The following is a 19,858-nucleotide window of genomic DNA, read 5'->3' as shown; positions in this document are numbered from 1 at the left end:
GAGCAGAAGTGCCCAGAGACGAGAGAACTGGTCCTTTGAGGAACCACAGAGATTGTTAGTGGTGGAAACATGGAGCATTAACAGGCAAGAGGCAAGGGCGTACCTGAGGGGAGCCCTGGGCCCCTCCCAGGCTTCAGAGTCTCTTTAGCAGGTAGCACAGTTTCTTGAGGTCAAGAGGAATCCAGTGATGGACTGTAAGGAAAGCAATGGCCTGGCTGAAACTGTATTTTAGAATTCATAGGAAGAGGCAAAAATGGAGGCAGGGAAAGCCTCTGTCTCTGCTCATAGAGGACTTGTTCCAAAGGGAGTGGACATCATCATCTATATACCCAACTGTAACATGGGAAGGATGGTATCAGCTGGGTGGAGGGCCAGACTCCAGTGGTAGACTGATGCCATCTCCAGATGACAGGGCTTGCTTGGACAAGGAGGTGTCTGCTAGGACAGTCTTATAGGACAGGTTCTATGGATGCTCAGAAGGTAGGACTCACGGGTCTTCGTGACTATCTACCTGGAGGAGCTTCTTTAGGACCAGACAGATGTGATGGGTCCACATTGATAGAGAAGAAGTAGGTCTTTAAGTCCCTGAGCAGGAAGGTGGGGAGAGTGGATCAGAGCCCACAATAGAGTGACTGGAGCCCACAGTGGAGTGACTGGGCTCATGATGCTATTTTGATAGGAAGAAGGAAGAATGTGGACACATGTAGGTTTGTGAGTTTTGTAGCAGGAAACTGACCAACACCCACTCTCTCTGAGGCAGCGGCGATGGTGGTTTAGTCGCTAAGTTGTGTCCAACTCTTGTGACTCCATGGACTGTAGCCTGCCAGGCTCCTCTGCCCATGGGACTCTCCAGGCAAGAATACTGGAGTGGGTTGCCATTTCCTTCTCCAGGGGATCTTCCCAACCCAGCAATCGAACCCAGGTCTCCTGCATCGCAGGCAGATTGAGGCCATTTTAAAGAGTTGCTAGGGAGAATAAACAGGGAAACAGCAAGGTTGCCGGAGGCTTTGAGAGCCTGGAGAATGCTGGGGAATGAAGACTTTGAGGGCCCGAGGGAGGCTGGAAAATGGAGGCTTTGAGAGCCCGTGGGAAACTGGATAACGGGCAGGAACAGAAGCATGGACTGGGCGATGCAGGTAGCGGTGAGGGGGTGGGAGGGAGGGTTCTTCAACAGTATGCAGAGGTTAAGATGCAGGTCTCAGGTTGGAGTGTCACCTGGAGACATGATGACATGGTGGCAATTGTGACATGATGGGGCAGGTATTGGCAAGAGAGAGGTTAACATAAAGGCCCTGTAATTACTAAATAGGTGTCAGGGACAAGGGGAGCTGATAAAGATAGCACAGAGTGGTCAAGACCTCCTAGAAGCTCCCACTGGCAGTAGGCAAGATGAAGAGAGAGAAAGACTTGCCCCCTGTTCCTTCTGGGTCTCCTGGATGCCTGGATCCTAGAAGAATATGTTCCAGAAACCTCCAAATCTGTTCTAGATCAGGTGGTCCTTCCATCATATCCAGTCACACCCCACAGGAGACCTCAGGCTCCCCTTGAGGAGCTTCCTCTGGGCCTCAGGGGACCAACACAAGCTCCGTGTTTGCACACTGACCAGTCTGCCTCCTAGACTGTTGCCCAGGACTCACCCTGGGCACAGCAGAGAACAGCCTGCTCCGGTCCCCTCCCCAGTCAGGGATGGGACCCACCACTTCTACCTCCCAGCCTGCTCTCCCAAACCTGGAACTTCTTGGCCCTCATTCACATGGGCAAGGGGTGCCAACCCAAGAATGATAGGGGCAAATTCAACTACCAGGAGATTCTTTCTCTGGGTCTGTTTGATCATGATTTAGAGGTGAGATAATAGCGTTATTGCTGAGTGAAGCAGGCAAGTTGTAGTTAACCTGTTTGAGCCTCAGCTTCTCAGCCTATCAAATGGGCTGCCTGTCCAGCAGGGCTGTTGTAAGGAAGTGCTTACACATCAGTGTTATTATTGTTGCTGTCATTATATCCTTCAGCATCAGAACTTTTCCCCCCCTTTTTACTCTTTTAATTATGACAGTATTATAACACATTTACAGGAAACAGAAAATACAGAACAAAATTACATATAGTCCTACTATATATTAGAATTATTTTTAAGTGGATAAATTAAGATGTTTAGTTGCACTTTCAATATCAAACCCTCAAAAATTAATAGAATGAATGGACAGAAAAGTAGAAGGATATAGTAGACATGAAAAGCACTGTGAACCAATTCAACACAATTAAAACAGCAGGATACAGATTCTATTCAGGTTTCCATAGACTATAAACCAAGAGACACTGGAATATATCCAGGGATATAAAACAAGTCACAAATATTTCATGGTCTAAAGGTACTGAAATTGTACTGAGTCTGTTCTCTTTATCACTGTGGAATTATGTTAGAAATCAATATCAAAAGGTTTTTGAAAACAACCCATGTATATCTAAGTGCAATGTGACATTTACCAAGAGAGAGCATCAGAACATCTAATTCTAGTGTTTTGCTGCTCTGAACTGGATCTTCTGACCTGAGTCCTGGGAAACAGACACGTTCAAATCCCAGTCTAGAGCGAATGAGGAGGAAGGAGGCATGGCAAGCTCCTTCTCCAGGATTAAGACTGATGATCTGTCGTGGGGAGAGATTGCCCTGGTGGTGCCCCTACAGATACAGCTAATACCTGCAGATGCTTGCTCTGTTCCACTTTACATGTGTCACTCATTTAAGCCTTCTAAAACCATGTGAGGCAAGTGTAACTATGATCGTTATTTTACTGAGAAGAAATTGGAGCACTGAGGGGGTAAGTAACTTGCCCAAGGTCACACAGCAGGTAAATGGCAGAGCTGGGATTTGAATCCAGGTCTTCCTGGTGGCTTAGATGGCAAAGAATCTGCCTGCGATGTAGGAGACCGGGGTTCAATCCCTGGGTCAGAAAGATCCTATGAAGAAGGGAATGGCAATCCACTCCAGTATTCTTGCCTGGAGAACCCCATGGACAGAGAAGCCTGATGGGCTACAAACCTGGGGTGGCAAAGAGTCCGACACGACTGAGTGACTCACACTTTCACTTTCACATCTGTAATCTCAACTCAGTTTGTTGCTCTGCCAGCCTTCTTCAACTTCACATCCCTGGCTTGTGTGACCCCTGGTTTTGGCCTCTACACAAGGACAAGGGTTGTGGCCTTGCTTTGGGGACAGCAGGATGAGGCTGCCGAGAAGCTGGGCTATCCTTTGCAGTCAGGTCTGGGTTGGGGCTCCCAGGGGAGAGAAGGTAGTGACAGCTACGGAGGAATGAGGACAGGCTGCACGCGAGGGGCAGAGGTGGCCTGGAATCGAGGTCTGAAGCCACAGGAGGTCAGACCAGAGACAGGCCTGGCTGGGTCCCAGGCCTCCCAGCAGTTCTCCGTGTCCTTGAATCTGTGGACCCGAGTGGTGTTTCCTCTTAGTGCCTGGGGCCAGGCACGCGAGCCCGCTGGGAACCATCCCTCCGGGAAACCCAGCTGGGCCGCTCTCTAGGTCCAAATTTTGCGCCACCCACAGCAGGTTCTGGAACTCTTGTTTTTCGATTTTCCAACAGATGTTGGCAATTTGATCTCTGGTTTCTCTGCCTTTTCTAACTCCAGCTTGAACATCTGGAAATTCACGGTTCACATGCTGCTGAAGCCTGGCTTGGAGAATTTTGAGCATTACTTTACTAGCCTGTGAGATGAGTGCAAATGTGCAGTAGTTTGTGGTTTTTCCAGTGGTCATGTATGGGTGTGAGAGTTGGACTATAAAGAAAGCTGAGTGCCAAAGAATTGATGCTTTTGAACTGTGGTGTTGGAGAAGACTCTTGAGAGTCCCTTGGACTGCAAGGAGATCCAACCAGTTCATCCTAAAGGTAATCAGTCCTGACTATTCATTGGAACGACTGATGCTGAAGCTGAAACTCCAATACTTTGGCCACGTGATTCGAAGAACTAACTCATTTGAAAAGATCCTGATGCTGGGAAAGATTAAAGGCAGGAGGAGAAGGGGACAACAGAGGATGGGATGGTTGGACGGCATCACTGACTCAATGGACATGAGTCTGAGTAAACTCCAGGAGTGGGTGATGGACAGGGAGGCCTGGTGTGCTGCAGTCCATGGGGTCGCAAAGAGTCGGACATGACTGAGCGACTGAACTGAACAGCAGGTTCTGAGGGAAAGTCTCCCCTACCAACCCTTCTTGGTGCTGGGCTCAGAAATGTGTGTGGTAAGTCACTTCGGTCGTGTCCAACTCTTTGTGACCCCATGGACTGTAGCAGCCAGGCTCCTCTGTCCATGGGGTTCTCCAGGCAACAATACCGGAATGGGTTGCCATTTCCTTCTCCAAACTTCTAATCTGGGATTGGGCGCTCATCTCTGCCCACATTTCTCAGAGGTTCAATCAAGGCCCTGAGAAGCTGAGCTGCTTCCTGGCCCAGAAGTGCAAGCCAGGGCAGCCCCTCCGGGTGGGCCCCGAGGACATATGAGGGGCACAGAAGTGACCCACTGGCTCCTCCCCCGGAGGCCAGGACATGCTCTGCTACTCAGCACCCTCTCCGGGGTCTCGGGCTGGGGCAGCCCGTGCTGCTGTCCCCCACACAGGGCCTTCCCCAGGCTTCGAGGGCCTGGGGGCTGAGGAACAATGAACAAGCTTGGCTCCCCTCCTCCCTGGCTCCTCCCCAACATCTGCCAGCTCCTCCTCCTCTGCGGACAAACCCTTAGATGCCAGTGTTTCCCCGCTGTGTCCTCACTGCCTCCTCTATCCCACCCCAGCCCTGGTGAGCTGATTCACTCCCGAGGGGCTCAGAGACCCTATTGTCAAGGATTCCCAAGGCCACATCTACAGACCGGACTTCACTCTGTGAATGCAGCTACCCCGAGCATCTACCCCCTGGAAATCCCATGTCCGGCATTGAATCCTTGCTCCCCGAAAACCTGCTCTTCCTCAAGTGCCCAGCCAGTCAGTCAGAAACCAGGGTGGCTTCGCTGACTCCCTACTCCGCGTGTCCAGTGGCCAAAATTCCTGTCAACCATCTCCCCATCCCCCCCACCTCACCCCCATTCTATCACATCCCTGGGATCTCTGTTCACTGTGCCACACTTTAGTCACATCTTGGTCTCTCCCCTTCCCTCCATCCCTGCACAGCATCCCCTCTTCAGCTTCATCCTTGGCATGGGCACCCTCAACCCTATACCACAGCCATCCTTGACTTCTGACCTTTTCCTCAAGCACCCCACACATTAGTCAGCCCTCACCTTCTTTCTCCTCTGGCTCTTTCCTCAAAGGCTAACACTGCATGTGGTGGATACATCTGGGCAGCTGCCTGGTTCCCCACTTCCCCCTGTTTGGCTGGGGCTGAACTGGAACAAATGGGTGGGCTTCTCAAATCACAAGAGGACTACAGGAGCCTGCCCCCTACTGGTCGGAGCTGATCAGACCAGTAGTAGATACTCCACCCAAGCTGGGCCAATCAGATTCTATCAACTGCATACTTGAAACCCAGAATGAAGAGTTTGGGAGTCTCAGGCATGGAACCTCATGCTGCTAAGTTGCTTCAGTCGTGTCTGACTCTGTGCAGCCCCATAGACGGCAGCCCAGCAGGCTCTGCCATCCTTGGGATTCTCCAGGCAAGAACAATGGAGTGGGTTGCCATTTCCTTCTCCAATGGAACCTCATAAGTACCCATAAATGACAGAGCACTAGAGGTCCCATGCCTGACCTTAGACAGCTGGGACCACCTGCTTCCTGCCCTCCTGAGTTAGCTATCCCCCTTTAATTCACCCCCCAAACTCCTTTCCATTGCTTGCAACCAAAAGAAGCTTAACTCAAGCCTCTGCCGTCTTGAAACTGTCTCCCTTTCCCCAAACTCCCCACTAGCAGTCATGACCGTGTCTTTTTCCTCTCCATCAAGGTTCCACGGTCAACTCCACTCCATCATCTCTCATCCACTCACCCCTAGGCCGATGATAATTCAACAAAGTCAATAAATACTTTTTGAGTATCTACTATGTACGAGACTGAGTACACAGAACGAGGTGCAGACTGTGGCCTCAGAGAATACACAGTCTGGCCCAGTAAGGGTAAGGGCAAACTGTAACAAAGATGAAAATTAAACATGGTAAGAGACCAGCAGGGAAACTCACAGGTGTTATGGGAGGCAGCAGCTCTCAGGTGTCCAAAGGAGGGGATGTCTGAGTACTGCCATAGCTTTGAGTGACAAGGGACGTTTTTATGGACAAGCATCAGTTCAGGAAAATAAAAAATGAGAGACTTTATTTTTATTTAAAATGAAAAGAGATGCATTAATATCCGTGAAAAACATAATAGAACTATTTAGATTACCACTTTATTGATAGGAAAAAAATCTCAGTAAGACATTTGGCACACTGAATTTCCTCTGCTAAAAGGTTATCATCAGGTCACATCTGAAATGCTGGCAGGCAGGCAGGCTGCCTGGAGTCTACTGGCCGGGGATTTTCATCACTATCAGAGAGGACTTGGGAGAAGAGAAAGGAATCGAGGCAACAGAGGAGTGTGAGCAAAGGTCCAGGGAGAAACAGCATGGTAGGAGCAGGAGCAATAACAAATAGTTAGCTAAGCAGGAAGTAAAGAAGGGACAGTCAAGAAGGGAAACCAAAGGCTGACAGCGGCATGATTTCAAAGTCAGGCCCTTGGTAAGCTTTATTCTGAGAACAGGAGGGAGCCATTGAGAGTTATTGAGTAAAAGAAGGTCATGATCACTTTGGTGACTAGAGACGAGGAAGGGAGGATTGGTCCACCCCTGACCAGCCCTTAAGCCCTAACTACCAAGTCCCTGAGGCTTGTGGTTCCCATGAAATATCTGTTCTTCTTAAGCTGTCAAGCATAGGGATGGGGGGTGGGATAGTCCAAAGATGAAGACTCAAAGGGAGAAGCGGTCCCTGCTTGCTTCTGTCTCCAGCCCACCAACCCCAGGCTGAATGTAATTGTCCTCAATGAAGCCATCATCATCCTCATCTTCACCCACCTCGGGGCAACCTCCCTTCCCTGTTTCAGGCAGTGGGCGGTGCTGGTAGCTGGCACGGTATTTGCGGCAGAGATGGCATTTGGCAGCAAGTGCGATGAGGAGGGAGAGGACCACAGCCCCAAGGACGACCCCTACCAGCATAGGCCATGCCCGGATCCCGTTGCCCAGTCCAAGGGACAAGGTAGATGTCGTGGGGACCTCGGAGGCCCCCACAATGGCTGCAGAGAAAGGGACAGTGTTATGGATGGGGCCCAGGATCGGCTCCCAGGGGAAACTGAGAGACATGAGCGTAAGGTCCTCCCCACAATCTAAGGGGAACCCAACCCCCTCCTCAGTCTCCCTCCCACTGTCACTCACTTTGGTTTGCCTCACTCATGGAGGGGCCAGAAGACACTGGTGAGCCTCAGCCTCTGCCAGAAGAGCCCTGGCTCTAAGGAGACCCCCTGATGCCAGGCAGCCCTGGGACAGTAGTCCTGGAATATACACACACAGATGGGGGTCAGGGACGGCCACAGAGCACACATTCCAGGCCACACTCACAGCCACAGGAGGGCACTGCACAGACTCTGGAGACTGGACAACTGGCCATAACTAGCTATCCACAGGAGCAAAACAAGCTGAGCCATGCACATGGACTGTTTGTAAGGCAACACCAGAAAGTGGCTGGAAACATAACTCAGTGATGGAATTTACTGAGCACAACTTATGATCCCTGTAATGTGAGCATAAACATTATCCCCACTCTACAGGTGAGGACCCTGCAGCCCGGAAAGGTGAACTAACTCAGCCAAAGTCCCAGGACTTGAACCCAGGTCTCAGATGCCAGGGTCCAGAGCCCAGACTGCTCCCCTGCTCAGTAAGCTGAGGGTGGGAGGTGGGGCAGAGGCAGTCCTACCTTCCAGAGGATGGACAACAGCAATTCCTTGAAGCTAATGGGCAAAGCAGAGACCACGATGGAGGATGGTGCTGGTCCCCACCCAGGACAGGAGGCCCCAGATACTGCCAGAACAGCCCTGGCCCTCTGCTCCGGAGTCAGGAGTCCTGTGTCCCCAGCCCCACCTCTACCCTCAGCCCTTCAGGCACATTCCTTGTTCATTCACCTCTGCCCCAGTGGGTGGGGAGCTGTTTTGGGGGAGTAGCCAAATGTAAATCAACTGGATCAGGAAATTACCCGGCTGAGACTCTCTAAGGCTGGAAAGGGTCTAGAGGAGTAAGAGCACCTGAAATAAGGGAATATCTGGAGCAAGATCATCTAGGCTCAGGATACCTGGAGAGAGAGCATCTGGGCCAAAGGAATGTCTGGGGTGAGGGGGCAGCTAGGGGAGGAGCTAGGGGAAGAGCATCTGGGTTAGAGAAGTACCTGGGGCTGGAGGTGTCTGAATCAGAAGAGGACCTGGGAGGAGTGTCCAGGCAGAAGAGCACCTAGGAGAGAAGTACCTGGTTTAGGGGAGTACTCGGCCATCTTCTTTAATATCGATACCTTAACGATGCCTTCCCTCCTCAACACCACCACACTGTCACCAGGCCCCGCAAGTTCCTCCTCTCAGTAGCCCTAGAATGCTGACACCCCGCCTCTGCCCCAGTTCGAGTCACCTTCATCTTGTTCCTCAACTCTTGCAATAACCTCCTAACTGAGATCTCTCCTCACCTCTCATCCACGTCAGAGTGATGGGCCCATGGACCAAATCTGACCCCACTACCCTCCTACTTAAAAGTCCTGCACAAGCTCCCTAGGCTCCTAGGGCTTCGTGCAGATCCTTCAAGGCTTTGCAATTCAGCACTCGGTCCTCAATTCCCTCCACATGCTACACACACACACACACACACACACACACACACACACATCCTGCCTTGCACTCTGGTTTCTCACTCACTCCCTCCTCAGTTTTTCGAGTCCCTCATCCCTCAAGGCCAAATCAGACCATACCTGCCTGAGAGGTTGTCCCAAGACTCCCCTCATCACCCCCTTCACTGCCCTGCCCACTCGACCACCAGTCAGAATTCGCCAGTTACTAAACATACAGCTCCCTAGGTGGGGACTAAGCTGACAAATGTGCACCCTGCCGTAGGCAGAGAGAGAGCTTGTCAGTCAGCGGCTCAGTGCATGTTTGTGAGATGAGTGGCTATAGGGGGTGGAGTGGGGGAGTCATTAGAAAGGAGAAGTAAATCATTCACTCATCCATTCACCAGCAAACGACCACTGGGTGCCTATCTGGGCCCCATACTAAGCCTTGGGTTCTCAAAAAAAAAAGGTTTTGTTCAGTTGAAATGAGTTGTTCAACAGGGAGGGAACATATGCACAAATATGGCTAAGTCATGTTGATTATGGCAGAAATCAACACAACATTGTAAAGGAATTAGCCTCCAATTAAAAATAAATTTAAAAAAAAAACTGAAATGAGTTAAATTCGACCTGATGTTTCTAAGACTTTACTCCTATTCCTTTCCTTCCTGCCCTGTCCCAGGGACACACACACACACACACATACACACCCTCAGGTTCTCACCCCACCCCTTCTGGTCACATTTCTTCCACCAACAAACACACTCCACCCCAATTTGTAACTCCTTTCCTGCTCCCAGGAGCCTTCAGGGATCTGTGATTTCCCCGCCCAGGCCCCCCAATGCCTTCCCATTTGCTCCCCACCTGTAGGAACTGTGCCCAGTCCGCAGAGGAGCTTCCGGTTACAGCCAGCAGGACCGGGCCAGGTGGGCGGGCCCGAGCTGCCGCACGACTCACCTGGGGACGCAGCGGGCAGGCGGGGCCGGAGGCGCGGGTGAGAGTGGAGGGCAGCGCCGCCAACAGGGAGGACTAATCCTACATCTTCCCAAGCTTTTGCGGAGCACCTTCAGGCACAGGTCTCACCCCCACCCCCGGAGCTGGGCGGGTGGGGGGCTGGTGCAGCTGGGATCCAGAGATCTTCAGCGGGCGGCTGCTCAAGCTGGCGGCTCTGAAAAACAAGTGAATTTCCGGTGACAGGTACAAAGTCCAGAGTTGAAGAGGGTGGCTCTGCAGGGCTGTGAAGGCGGTGAGCCAGAACCAAAGGGGAGAGGGGTGGGCATTCTCCAGGCAAAGCCAGACGGGCCAAGCACACTCAAAACTGCCTGCAAAAGTGGATGTAAGCGTTTGTGCGTGTATGTGTGTGTGTGTGTGTGTGTGTGTGTGTGTGTGTGTGTGTAGGCGGATGTGGAAGTCGATGCAGAGTGGCAGAGTGTGAGTTTAGAGGCCTTTTCGGAATGTGATGTGCCCTTGGGGGTTATCCTGTGTTTGTGTGTTTACCTGGACAGAGGGTACAAGCCTCTATCTGGATCTCAAGGGTTCTGTGACCCCACAAAGCTAGGCTCCCCAGGCTTCGTGTGCCTCCTTGTCCTTTCAGACCCTCAGGGAGTCACCTTCCCTGAGTCCCCCGTCTTCTCTAGCAAGCCCCGCCTCCACCTTGACAGACCCCGCCTCCACCCGGAAAGCCCCGCCTTCTCTACGCCCAGAGCTCCGCCTATCCGTCACTATTTTGTAATCATTTATTTCTTCCTCTGCTCCCTCCCCAGCTAGACTAGTTGAGGAGCTCTCCCAGGGTGGAAACAAGTTCGGCAGTCTCTAGGTTCCCAGCACCTGACACAGGGCAGGCTCTCAGTAAATACCTAAGGGAGGAAGGGTTCCATGAGCTATATCATGCGGGCATAGCAGTTCACGGGGACCCACAGGGCAGAGAGGGAGCAAGGGCTGCGGCCGGGGTTTGTGAATGGGGCACGATTAGAAATGCGGCTGGAAAGCGGATGGCCAGTGCGTGCAGGACGTTGAAGATCTTGGCACGGAGTCTGAACTACTGCCAGCGGCCCATTCCTCACTCTCCCACCCACATCTCATGTTCTCTGCTGCAGTCATGCCAAACTATTTTCCATTCCTAGAACTCACCATGTGCTCATCTCCTGGGCTTTGCGTGTGCTATTCCTGGGACCCCTGCTTTCCTCCAACCTTCATCCTCTCCCCCAACATATCCACCTCCCACCTGGCTGACTGTTCCTCCCAGGCCTCCCATCATGTAGGTCCCAGGTGAGGTCCTCTTGATCTAGATGCACCTTAGTCTAGGTCCCTCCTCCCCATTCTTTGCCCCTAGAAGACCCTGGCCCTTCTCCCTCATGTCCCTGAGCACACAGTATTGTGATTTTCTCACTTGGCAGAGTCCCCTATGAGCCTATAAACTCTGAGGATAGGGTCTGTGTCTGTCTTGTTCCCCTTCGAATCCCTAACATCTAAAATGACAACAATAAGTACCCCTGAAATAAACAAATGAAAGGAAAGTGAATATTATCCTGGATGAGGGAGTGAAGATCCAAAGAAGGTTTAGAAGTTTGGGTTGATTTTGAAGCAGGGAAATCTCATAGGATTCAAAAGATATTCATTGAACACCTACCATATGCTGGACACTGTGCCAGCATATGGTACATATGGTTTTGATGTTGTTGTTTTCATTGAGGTATTCACATAGCATAACTTAGTTCACATAGCAAAAAAAAAAAAAAAATCACTCTATTCATCCATTTCAGCACACAATTCAGTGGCTTTTAGTACATTCAGAATGTTGGGCAACCATCACGCAGTGTAATTCTAAAACCTTTTCATCACACCAAGAGGATTCCCCCTGCTTGTTAAATAATCACACTTTGTTTCCCAATCTCTAGCTTCCAGCAACCTCTAATCTTCTCTGTCTCTATGGATTTGCCCATTCTGGATATGTCCTACAAGTGTAATCATATTTGTGCCAGCTTTTTAATGAACTGCTTTATTTAATCCTCCTAGCTGTACTAGGAAATTGATGTTAATTACCCTCTTAACAGATGAATAAAATGAGGCCATAAGAAGGTAATTTCCATGAAGTCCCACAAAAGAAAACAAGTAAGTCTACCCACCCATCAGTCAGCCATTTATTCAATGAATACTTCCTAAATGCCCACCACAGAGCCACAGCCAGCCCATAGGCAAGCATTGTAAAATAGCAGAAGGCAACCTGCTAAATGCTCCCACAGCGTGAAGAGCAGAGAGCCGGCTGGATATTAGCACCTACCAGCCTGTCAGCCAGAAGCTTTGGTGCAGGGAACAACCTTTACGACCTTCTGTGGCGGCCCTGGCAGCCGTGTGGTCGGCTCTGTGCTAGCTACTGGGGGCAGTTCCCGCTGCCATACAGCTTTCATTCTGGTGGTGAAGATAGACAATACACAAGTAAAGACATGAATATGATCATTTCAGATAATGGTTAGTGCTATAAAGAAAGTAAAATAGCTTCCAGTGATGGAGTTGTGGAAAGGGCTCCTATTTTATATTAGATGGTCGGGAAAGGGAGGCTGACTGAAGGGGAGGCATTTGAGCTGAGATCTGTATAAGAGTGAGACAGCAGTCATGCCTATATCTGGGGGAAGAACATTCCAGAAAAAGGGAACAGCCAGGACAAAGCAAAAGCAGGACTGGCTTGTTCAAGAAGCAGATAGAAGGTGGGCTAATGGAGTCCATTAAGTCAGGGGAGATGGAAGAAGCTGAGATGCTGTGCCATCTGTGAGATGGGGAGCTGTTGATGATCAGAGTTGGGGACCTAGGGACTGACCTTCTTCGGCTTCCGTGTGAAGAATGGATGAGAGCAGGCCAAGGCAGAGGTAGGGAGGCCAGTTAGAGAGCTGTGGCTATCACCCAGGAGAAGGGAATGTGGCATTAGGGTAGTTAGGTAGAAATGGAGAAAAGTACTAGATTCCGGATGTTTTTTGAAGGTGAAGCCAACACAATTTGCTGATTGGATATGGGAGTTGAAAAAAAGAAAGGGAGCAAGGATAGCTCCAAACCATTGATGTGAGCAACTAGGGTGTAGTTATGGGGAGACTCTGGAGGGGACAGATTTGGGAGGGCAATCTGGACCTCAGTTTTGGACATGTGACTTGTGAGATGCCCGTGATTCATCCAAGTAACATGCTAAGTAGGCAGTAGATAAACTAGCCTAAAGGCAGCAGAAGGTAGGGGCTAGAAATATAAATTGCGGAACCAGCAAAAAACAGACTTTTTTTTAAAGCTGGTCATCTAGGTGAGGCCCCATAGAGAAGTGCAGAGAGAAAAGAGGGCTGAAGGCTGAGCCCTGGAGCCCTCAGTGGGCAGAGGTGAAGGAGCAGAGGAGAAGCAGGCAAAGGGACTGGGGAGTGACCAGCATGATGGGAGAGAGTGTCCTGGAGGTCAGAGAAGAAAGTATTTCAAAGGCAAGAGCTTGACTAGCTACGTCAAATGCTGAGGATAGGTCCACTAAGATGAATGTGAACTGAATACTGACATTGAACTTGGCCGTGTGGAGGCACTGGTGACCTTGACAAGCACAGTTTCACTGCTAAGTCAGGGACAAAGGCCAACTGGACCCATGCCTGGGCATGGGAGCAGAGGAGGTAGGGACAACTCCTTCAAGGAATTTTCTATAAAAGGAGCAGAGAAATGGGGCAGACATGGGAGCAGGTGTAGAAGGATTTTTTCAAGACTTTTTTCAGGGCTAGGAGCTTTTAGATCATGTGTGTGTGCTGGTCAGAATAATCCAGGAGAGGAAGGAAAGTGATGATGCAGAAGGAAGAGAAAAGAGACAGTGAGGGGGTGGGACGTCCTTCTAGAATCAAGGGGTGTGGGAGTTGAGCAGCAGATGAAGGGCTGGCCTTGGGCAGGAGCAGAGGAAGGCGGAATGTCAGGTGAGTGATGGGAGTCAGGGGGTTTTCTTCCCATGGCTTCTGCTTTTCCAGAGAAATAAGAAGCAGTATCCTCAGCTGAGAGTGGGGAAGGGGTGCTGAGGTTTGAGGAGAGAAGACGTGAGTTTATCATCCTGGGGTTTTGGAGAGAGAACTGCATGTGGCAGGCTTGCCAGGCAGCATCAGGACCCCCTTGAGGTGAGCAGCATGAATTTATAGTGAGATCAATAAGGATGGCTGAGTGTTTTGTTTTCTAGCCCCTCCAAGGGCAGGTGGAAAGAAGAAGGAGCCTACAACTTAATCAGGGTTGGGAGACACACCAGGCAAGTCTGATTAAGGGGGCTGAGTTGTAGACAAGGCCTGAGGTGGGGCCAGGTAAAGAGGGAAGTATGGACAGAGTTGAGGAGGTGGGAGGGACTCTGAAAAAGTGGCAGAATTGATAGATTTTAGCTAGAGCATATAGAAGTGGAGGTTACCCAGGGGATGCCGTTCTTGATACAGACAAGTCCTAGGACATGAACCATGGAGAGATCCTGAGGTAGGATCTACAGACTGGTGGTGGTTTTACTATTGCCTGCAGCATATTAACTCCTGAATCAGAGGTCAAATGATTATGTGCTACAGTTCAATGAGTAAATGGCAGAGGCAGGATTGAACCTAGGTCTTTTGCCTCTAGGTCCAACACATTTCCAGACACATCCCAACTGCTCCTGTGAGTAACACTTACCATCAAGGTGTTCAATTCCTCATAGTCACTGGGAGTGACAGTCAGTGATCACTGCTTTTCAAGGATTTACTTATATTTTCCAAAGGAGACTCAAAGTGCTGCTATTAGAAGAACCAGGAACAGATGCTGAGCAGGCGAAAGAACATGGTGTCCTGGTCCCCAGCCCACAGCTACTTCCTCCTCCATCTCAACCAGCTCCTCTCTGTGACAGACACAGGGCTCTTAGCCTGAGGATAGTTGCATCCCCTTTAAGAAACTGATGAAAGCCCAGACTGCTGTCAGCCTGCGCACCAACCAGCTCCATTATGGCGACCTGCAGCTCCAGCATCGTGATTAGTGATGATGAACCAGGTTATGACCTGGATTTATTTTGTATACCTAATCATTATGCAGAGGATTTGGAAAAGGTGTTTATCCCTCATGGACTAATTATGGATAGAACTGAACGGCTTGCTCGAGATGTGATGCAGGCGATGGGAGGCCATCACATCGTAGCCCTCTGTGTGCTGAAGGGGGGCTATAAGTTCTTTGCAGACCTACTGGATTACATCAAAGTACTGAACAGAAATAGTGACAGGTCCATTCCTATGACTGTAGATTTTATCAGACTGAAGAGCTACTGTAATGATCAGTCAACAGGTGACATAAAAGTGATTGGTGGAGATGATCTCTCAACTTTGACTGGAAAGAATGTCTTGATTGTTGAAGATATCATTGACACTGGCAAAACGATGCAAGCCTTGCTTTCCCTGGTCAAGCGGTATAATCCAAAGATGGTCAAGGTTGCCAGCTTGCTTGTGAAAAGGACCCCTCGAAGTGTTGGCTATAGACCGGACTTTGTTGGATTTGAAATTCCAGACAAGTTTGTTGTGGGATATGCCCTTGACTACAATGAACACTTCAGGGATTTGAATCATGTGTGTGTCATTAGTGAAACTGGAAAAGCAAAATACAAAGCCTAAGGTGAGAGTTCAAGTTGAATTTGGAAACAGCTAGTGTCCCATTGATATCCCAGTAAAATTATCAAATGTTCTAGCTCTGTGACCAGCTGCTTAGTAGAGTTTATTATTGCATGTATCTTCTAAGAATTTTATCTATTTTGTATTTTAGAAATATTAGTTACTGCATTCCTGAACTCTTTTTTTGCACTATGAGCCTGTAAACTATCATTTCCCTTTGGGTTAATTGTTGTTTGACTCATGAATAAAAAAATCTCTTAAACTGTACCACTATTGAATGAAAATATTGAAGTTGTATCTGTAAGAAACATTTAAAGAAAAGAATTTATTAGTTTTTGAATTGGTATTTTAACTTTTACATATTCAGGGAAGAACATAAGTGATAGAACATTGTCCATTGTACCACTGTGTGTTTAGAAAAGTAGAGGTATCATTATGTCAGATAAACCATACATCCTGGAATTATTTTAGTAGGTTTCAGTAGTATTAACTGTATTTTCCCACTTGTTCATCATATTATTTCCAGTGAATCTTTGTCAACAGTTCCTTTTATTTTTTTCCAAACTTTAAACTTTTTATTTTGCACTGGGATATAGCCGATTAACAACCAATAGTTCCTTTTAAATACAAATCAATAAGTTCAAAAACCTACCACTTTTTGAATTCTTCAATATAAAAATCCTTAAAGTAAAAACTGTCTCTTTAAAAAATAAAAAGATGATGAGGATGATGAAAGCAAGAAAATGCACGTGCACACCCAGTCACAAATATGCTCACAGGCCTGACAGGTAGGAATTGTTCAGTAAAAACTTGTCAAATGACTGAATGGTCAGAATTCAGGGAGCTCACTTGCTGTCTTGGGGTGAAGGGCTGGTGCTAACACAGATTGTGCAGGAACCTCTATTCTATTATAAACAGGTACCGCCTTTGACTAGGCAGAGAACCTCTTCTTCTTTGTAAGCCTCTGGAGGGTGACTGCCCATTTTCTGCTTCCAGAGGGGGTGGCAGCCCCACCCTGCACTCTTCCTCCTTCATTCAACCCTCATCTTCCCTGGAGGCTGACCCCTCCCCATTCCTGCCCAGCCAGGGCTGACTTTCTGGACATGCCCTAGCATTCAGAGCATCCCTGATGTGGTCCCAGCAGGGACTGGGCTTCAAACTTGGCAAAAACGAGCTCTCTGACCTGGTCATCAGTAAAGTGAGGTCAAAAGATGTGTCCCCAGTGGTGCATCCCAGCAGCACCCAGAGATCACAGCTTCTTGGCTTTCCCCACTTTCTCAAGGTGGACCAGCCTGTCTGGGGCCACCGTGTTCTGCAAAGCCCTGATCAAGAGCTTACTAAACCTCCTCTATCCCAACCACACCACCATGAAACTCCAGTGTAATTACCTCAGATGGTTGCCACAGCCAATGTCCAGGTTCACAGGACAGCTTCTTCCCAAACCACCAGCTCCATCTTGCCAGGCTGGATTTATAATTAGACATCACAGGTGTCCAGAACAATGAAGCAGCAGTCTGGGGTCCCCTGTGATCACCTATCTCTCGAGCAACTGAATGGGAGAAATAGATCTCAGCAGACCTGCCAGAGGACGACTATTCCCTCTGCTGAGGGATGTCACACCCAGGCGAGTGGCCAGAGGTGACAGGACAGATGGACAGAGCAGCCCCACAGGCTGCACCTCCCAGCCCCACCTCCGTGGGCTCCCCGCAACCGGGATAGTCATCTCTTCCACATTCTCGCTTTCTCCTGGGGGCTGGAAAGGAGGAGAGTTGGTCCCATCCGAGCCCCCGGGAGTATTGGGGCATTCCCAAGTGGAAATCCCCTGGTGGTCGACACTGCTCATGCCTGGGGAAAGGCAACTCTTCCCACGATGGCATGAAGCCCACTCCTGCCTGCTGTTGCACGCACACCCACCCCCAGAACAAGTGTCCCTTCCTCAGGGTGGGGGCAAGGATGGAGCACCAACATGCCTTCAGGGGAAAAGCGTTTAAAAAAGCAGGGGGTGTCCCTGTGACGTGGTGAGTGAATGGGCTGTGTCATCACTACTCCGTATTCTCAAATAACATTCGAAGTGAGATTGAACAGCCAGGAAGCCATCCCCATGCTTCAGCCAGGCTGTGGATCCTGCAGGAAAGTGTGACTGTGGCCGGTGGTGGCAGCTATCTCGCATGAAATGTGCTTTGTATTCTAAGCAGCCTTGCTGTTGTTTGAGGCCAAGGACAATGAGTCATTTGTGTCCCGAGCCAATGGTTCTAGGATTTCAGGGTGACCTGAGATGAAGTAAGGACCTGGTGTACCTTGAAGGCAAAATGCCCTGAAAATTCGTGCCTGCCCAGCTCTACCGGTCACACTTGCCCTTTAAAGGGCCCCTACTCAATCGTGACACAGCACAGAGAAGACAAATTATTTTTCTGGAGTAAAACCTCTAATGCTTTCTAAGTAAATGTGTGCGTGAGTGCCAAGTCATTTCAACTGTGTCCGACTCTTTGCGACCCTATGGACTGTAGCCTGCCAGGCTCCTCTGTCCATGGGATTCTCCAGGCAAGAATACTGGAGTGGGTTGCCATGCCTTCCTCCAGGGGATCTTCCTGACCCAGGATCGAGCCTGAATCTCTTGTGTCTCCTGCGGTGCAGTCAGGTTCTTTACCACTAGCGCCACCTGGGAGGCCCTTCTGAGTACATAAGGGTTGACTTTTTAAAATCATTTGTAAGACTTTGGAGATGATGCATGCAGATGGTAGCCACCTCCCTGTAAATGCTGGCAGAGACTTACTTTTACCCTGCTTGCCATCTGGATGGGACCATTTAACAGACCTGATCCAGAGTTAAGCTCTCTGGTTCTAGATCAAATTGTCTGGGGTCAGAGCTGAGCTCCAACACATGACACCCTTAGGAAGCCTCAGTTTCTTCACCTGTTAAATGGGGATAATTATAATTAAACCTGATTCAACAGGTAAGGAGCAAATGGGGAGGTGTCAGTGTATTTTCCTGGCACTTGTAAATGTTCAATAACCATCTATCACTCCAATGGAGGTTTGTTGCTGTCTTACATAAGACCTCTGCTTACAGTACTAGATAAATTTTGTTCTAACCAAGGTCAGATATGCTTTAAGAAGGTCCTGAGTTTTGAACTATGTGAACCCTCTATGGGGTGTTGATTCCAGCTTCTATTCTACCAGGGTTCCTCAGGGCCAAATGGCCTTTGTCAAGCAGTTTGTGTAAAAGGGACTTCATTCAAACCTTGTTGGATTAACTGGGGCTTCCTTTAAATAAGGGCTTGTTTTCAGAAGGTTTCTTTTTTCCAACAGGGAAAAGAACACAATGGATTCGAAGTAATCTACAGTCCTCATCACAGCTTGTCACAAACACCTGGCACATCTTTTCAGCCCAGAGTGCAAATACACACGCTCCCTCACTTGCTGACTTCAGGAACCTAGCCCCAGCCTGTCCCAAAAGCATTTGCTGACAAACTTCCGCTCACTATAAAGTTATTTCCTGGAAGAATAGCAAAACCTGGTTTTGAATTAACAGTATGGCTTTAGTTGCTGCAGAAGCTAAGTGAAATTACCATTGTTACCAATTATTTACCTAAAAAAAAAAAAAAAAAACCTTACAAGAATTTCTTTCTTTTCTTTACTGATCAATATGAAGAATGATTTACTGGTAAGTCATTTTCAAGCAAAGACAGGACTTAGGAATTGGGTTAATGTGTTACTTATTCCAAAAAAAGGAAATTTCATAATGTTGGTTGGGCACCAGTTTACTTGCTGCTTCCAAAAGCAATTGTGATGAATAGTAGAGAGAGTTAAAGCATTTATGGAATAGATAGACACCAGCATTTGGGGTTGCACACAACAAAGAAATATCTTAAATATTTTTCAAAATATTCTAGAAGCCAAGACACAAGGGCATGCTTTAAGAGAACATAGGAATGTGGCCGGGTCGGGGGGGAGGGGGGGTGCATATTGGAACTACCCGTTTCCTTTCAAATCAATGAGGAAGACATCAGCATTCAGCCTCACATACTGACTTGACACCGTTTATATATAATAGTTTGACTTTAATCCAAGAAGCAAAGATGGAGTGCTCTGTTTATTTTGAAAAATAATTGCATGGACACTCAGGTTATCCTCCCTTGTCTGACAGCTTTTCTTGGGAGAAGTCTGTCTCTGTTACTTAGAAAAGTACCAATTTAGCACCCTTATTTAGATGACCTTGATATCAATTTTGACTAGGGTTTCCCTGGTAGCTTAGACGATAAAGAATCAATTTTGAGAGGCAAACTGAAGAGATTCATTTTCTTCCCTCTCTGTTGATCCATCCCTAAATTTCTCAAGCAATTGCGTGTGTGTGTGTGTGTGTGTGTGTGTACATAATTTACAGAACAATTTCACCCAGATGGGTCTCAACTCTGCCACCATTTCTGCAAGAAGAGAGTGGAACT

General features: G+C 48.7%; 2 protein-coding genes across 9 annotated transcripts; one reads left to right on the top strand and one right to left on the bottom strand.

The window, feature by feature from the left end:
• Window positions 1-6,283: 6,283 nt before the first annotated feature.
• On the bottom strand, window positions 6,284-9,904 carry C20H1orf210 (chromosome 20 C1orf210 homolog). Of its 3 annotated transcripts, none has more exons than XM_043878272.1 (4): window positions 9,767-9,904; window positions 8,387-8,448; window positions 7,384-7,499; window positions 6,284-7,244 (listed from the first exon to the last, which is right to left on the bottom strand). In XM_043878272.1, the coding sequence occupies exons 3-4, from the start codon at window positions 7,400-7,402 to the stop codon at window positions 6,922-6,924; spliced, it is 342 nt and encodes a 113-aa protein (XP_043734207.1). In that variant the 5' UTR covers window positions 7,403-7,499; window positions 8,387-8,448; window positions 9,767-9,904; the 3' UTR covers window positions 6,284-6,921. The 3 variants fall into 3 exon arrangements, with proteins under 3 accessions (XP_043734207.1, XP_043734208.1, XP_043734209.1); XM_043878273.1 differs by having other exon boundaries at window positions 9,674-9,770; XM_043878274.1 differs by lacking the exons at window positions 8,387-8,448; window positions 9,767-9,904 and adding an exon at window positions 7,922-8,111.
• On the top strand, window positions 9,753-18,931 carry LOC122677945 (hypoxanthine-guanine phosphoribosyltransferase-like). Of its 6 annotated transcripts, none has more exons than XR_006335963.1 (2): window positions 9,753-9,885; window positions 14,405-14,536. XR_006335963.1 is itself a non-coding variant. In XM_043878271.1 (2 exons), exon 2 carries the CDS (start codon window positions 14,761-14,763, stop codon window positions 15,415-15,417), a length of 657 nt encoding a protein of 218 aa, XP_043734206.1. In that variant the 5' UTR covers window positions 9,763-9,885; window positions 14,541-14,760; the 3' UTR covers window positions 15,418-15,679. The 6 variants fall into 6 exon arrangements, 2 of the variants coding, with proteins under 2 accessions (XP_043734206.1, XP_043734205.1); XM_043878271.1 differs by lacking the exon at window positions 14,405-14,536 and adding an exon at window positions 14,541-15,679 and having other exon boundaries at window positions 9,763-9,885; XM_043878270.1 differs by lacking the exon at window positions 14,405-14,536 and adding an exon at window positions 14,541-15,679 and having other exon boundaries at window positions 9,870-10,006.
• Window positions 18,932-19,858: the final 927 nt, after the last annotated feature.

Source organism: Cervus elaphus, chromosome 20 (genome assembly GCF_910594005.1).
Source record: "Cervus elaphus chromosome 20, mCerEla1.1, whole genome shotgun sequence".
Taxonomy (NCBI): Eukaryota; Metazoa; Chordata; class Mammalia; order Artiodactyla; family Cervidae; genus Cervus; species Cervus elaphus.
The sequence above is the reverse complement of the archived record's forward strand: the minus strand, read 5'-3'. Positions and strand labels throughout refer to the sequence as shown.

Bases quoted from the DNA above. Each gene is read 5' to 3' on its own strand.
- LOC122677945 (XM_043878271.1), top strand. From the start codon at position 14,761: ATGGCGACCTGCAGCTCCAGCATCGTGATTAGTGATGATGAACCAGGT.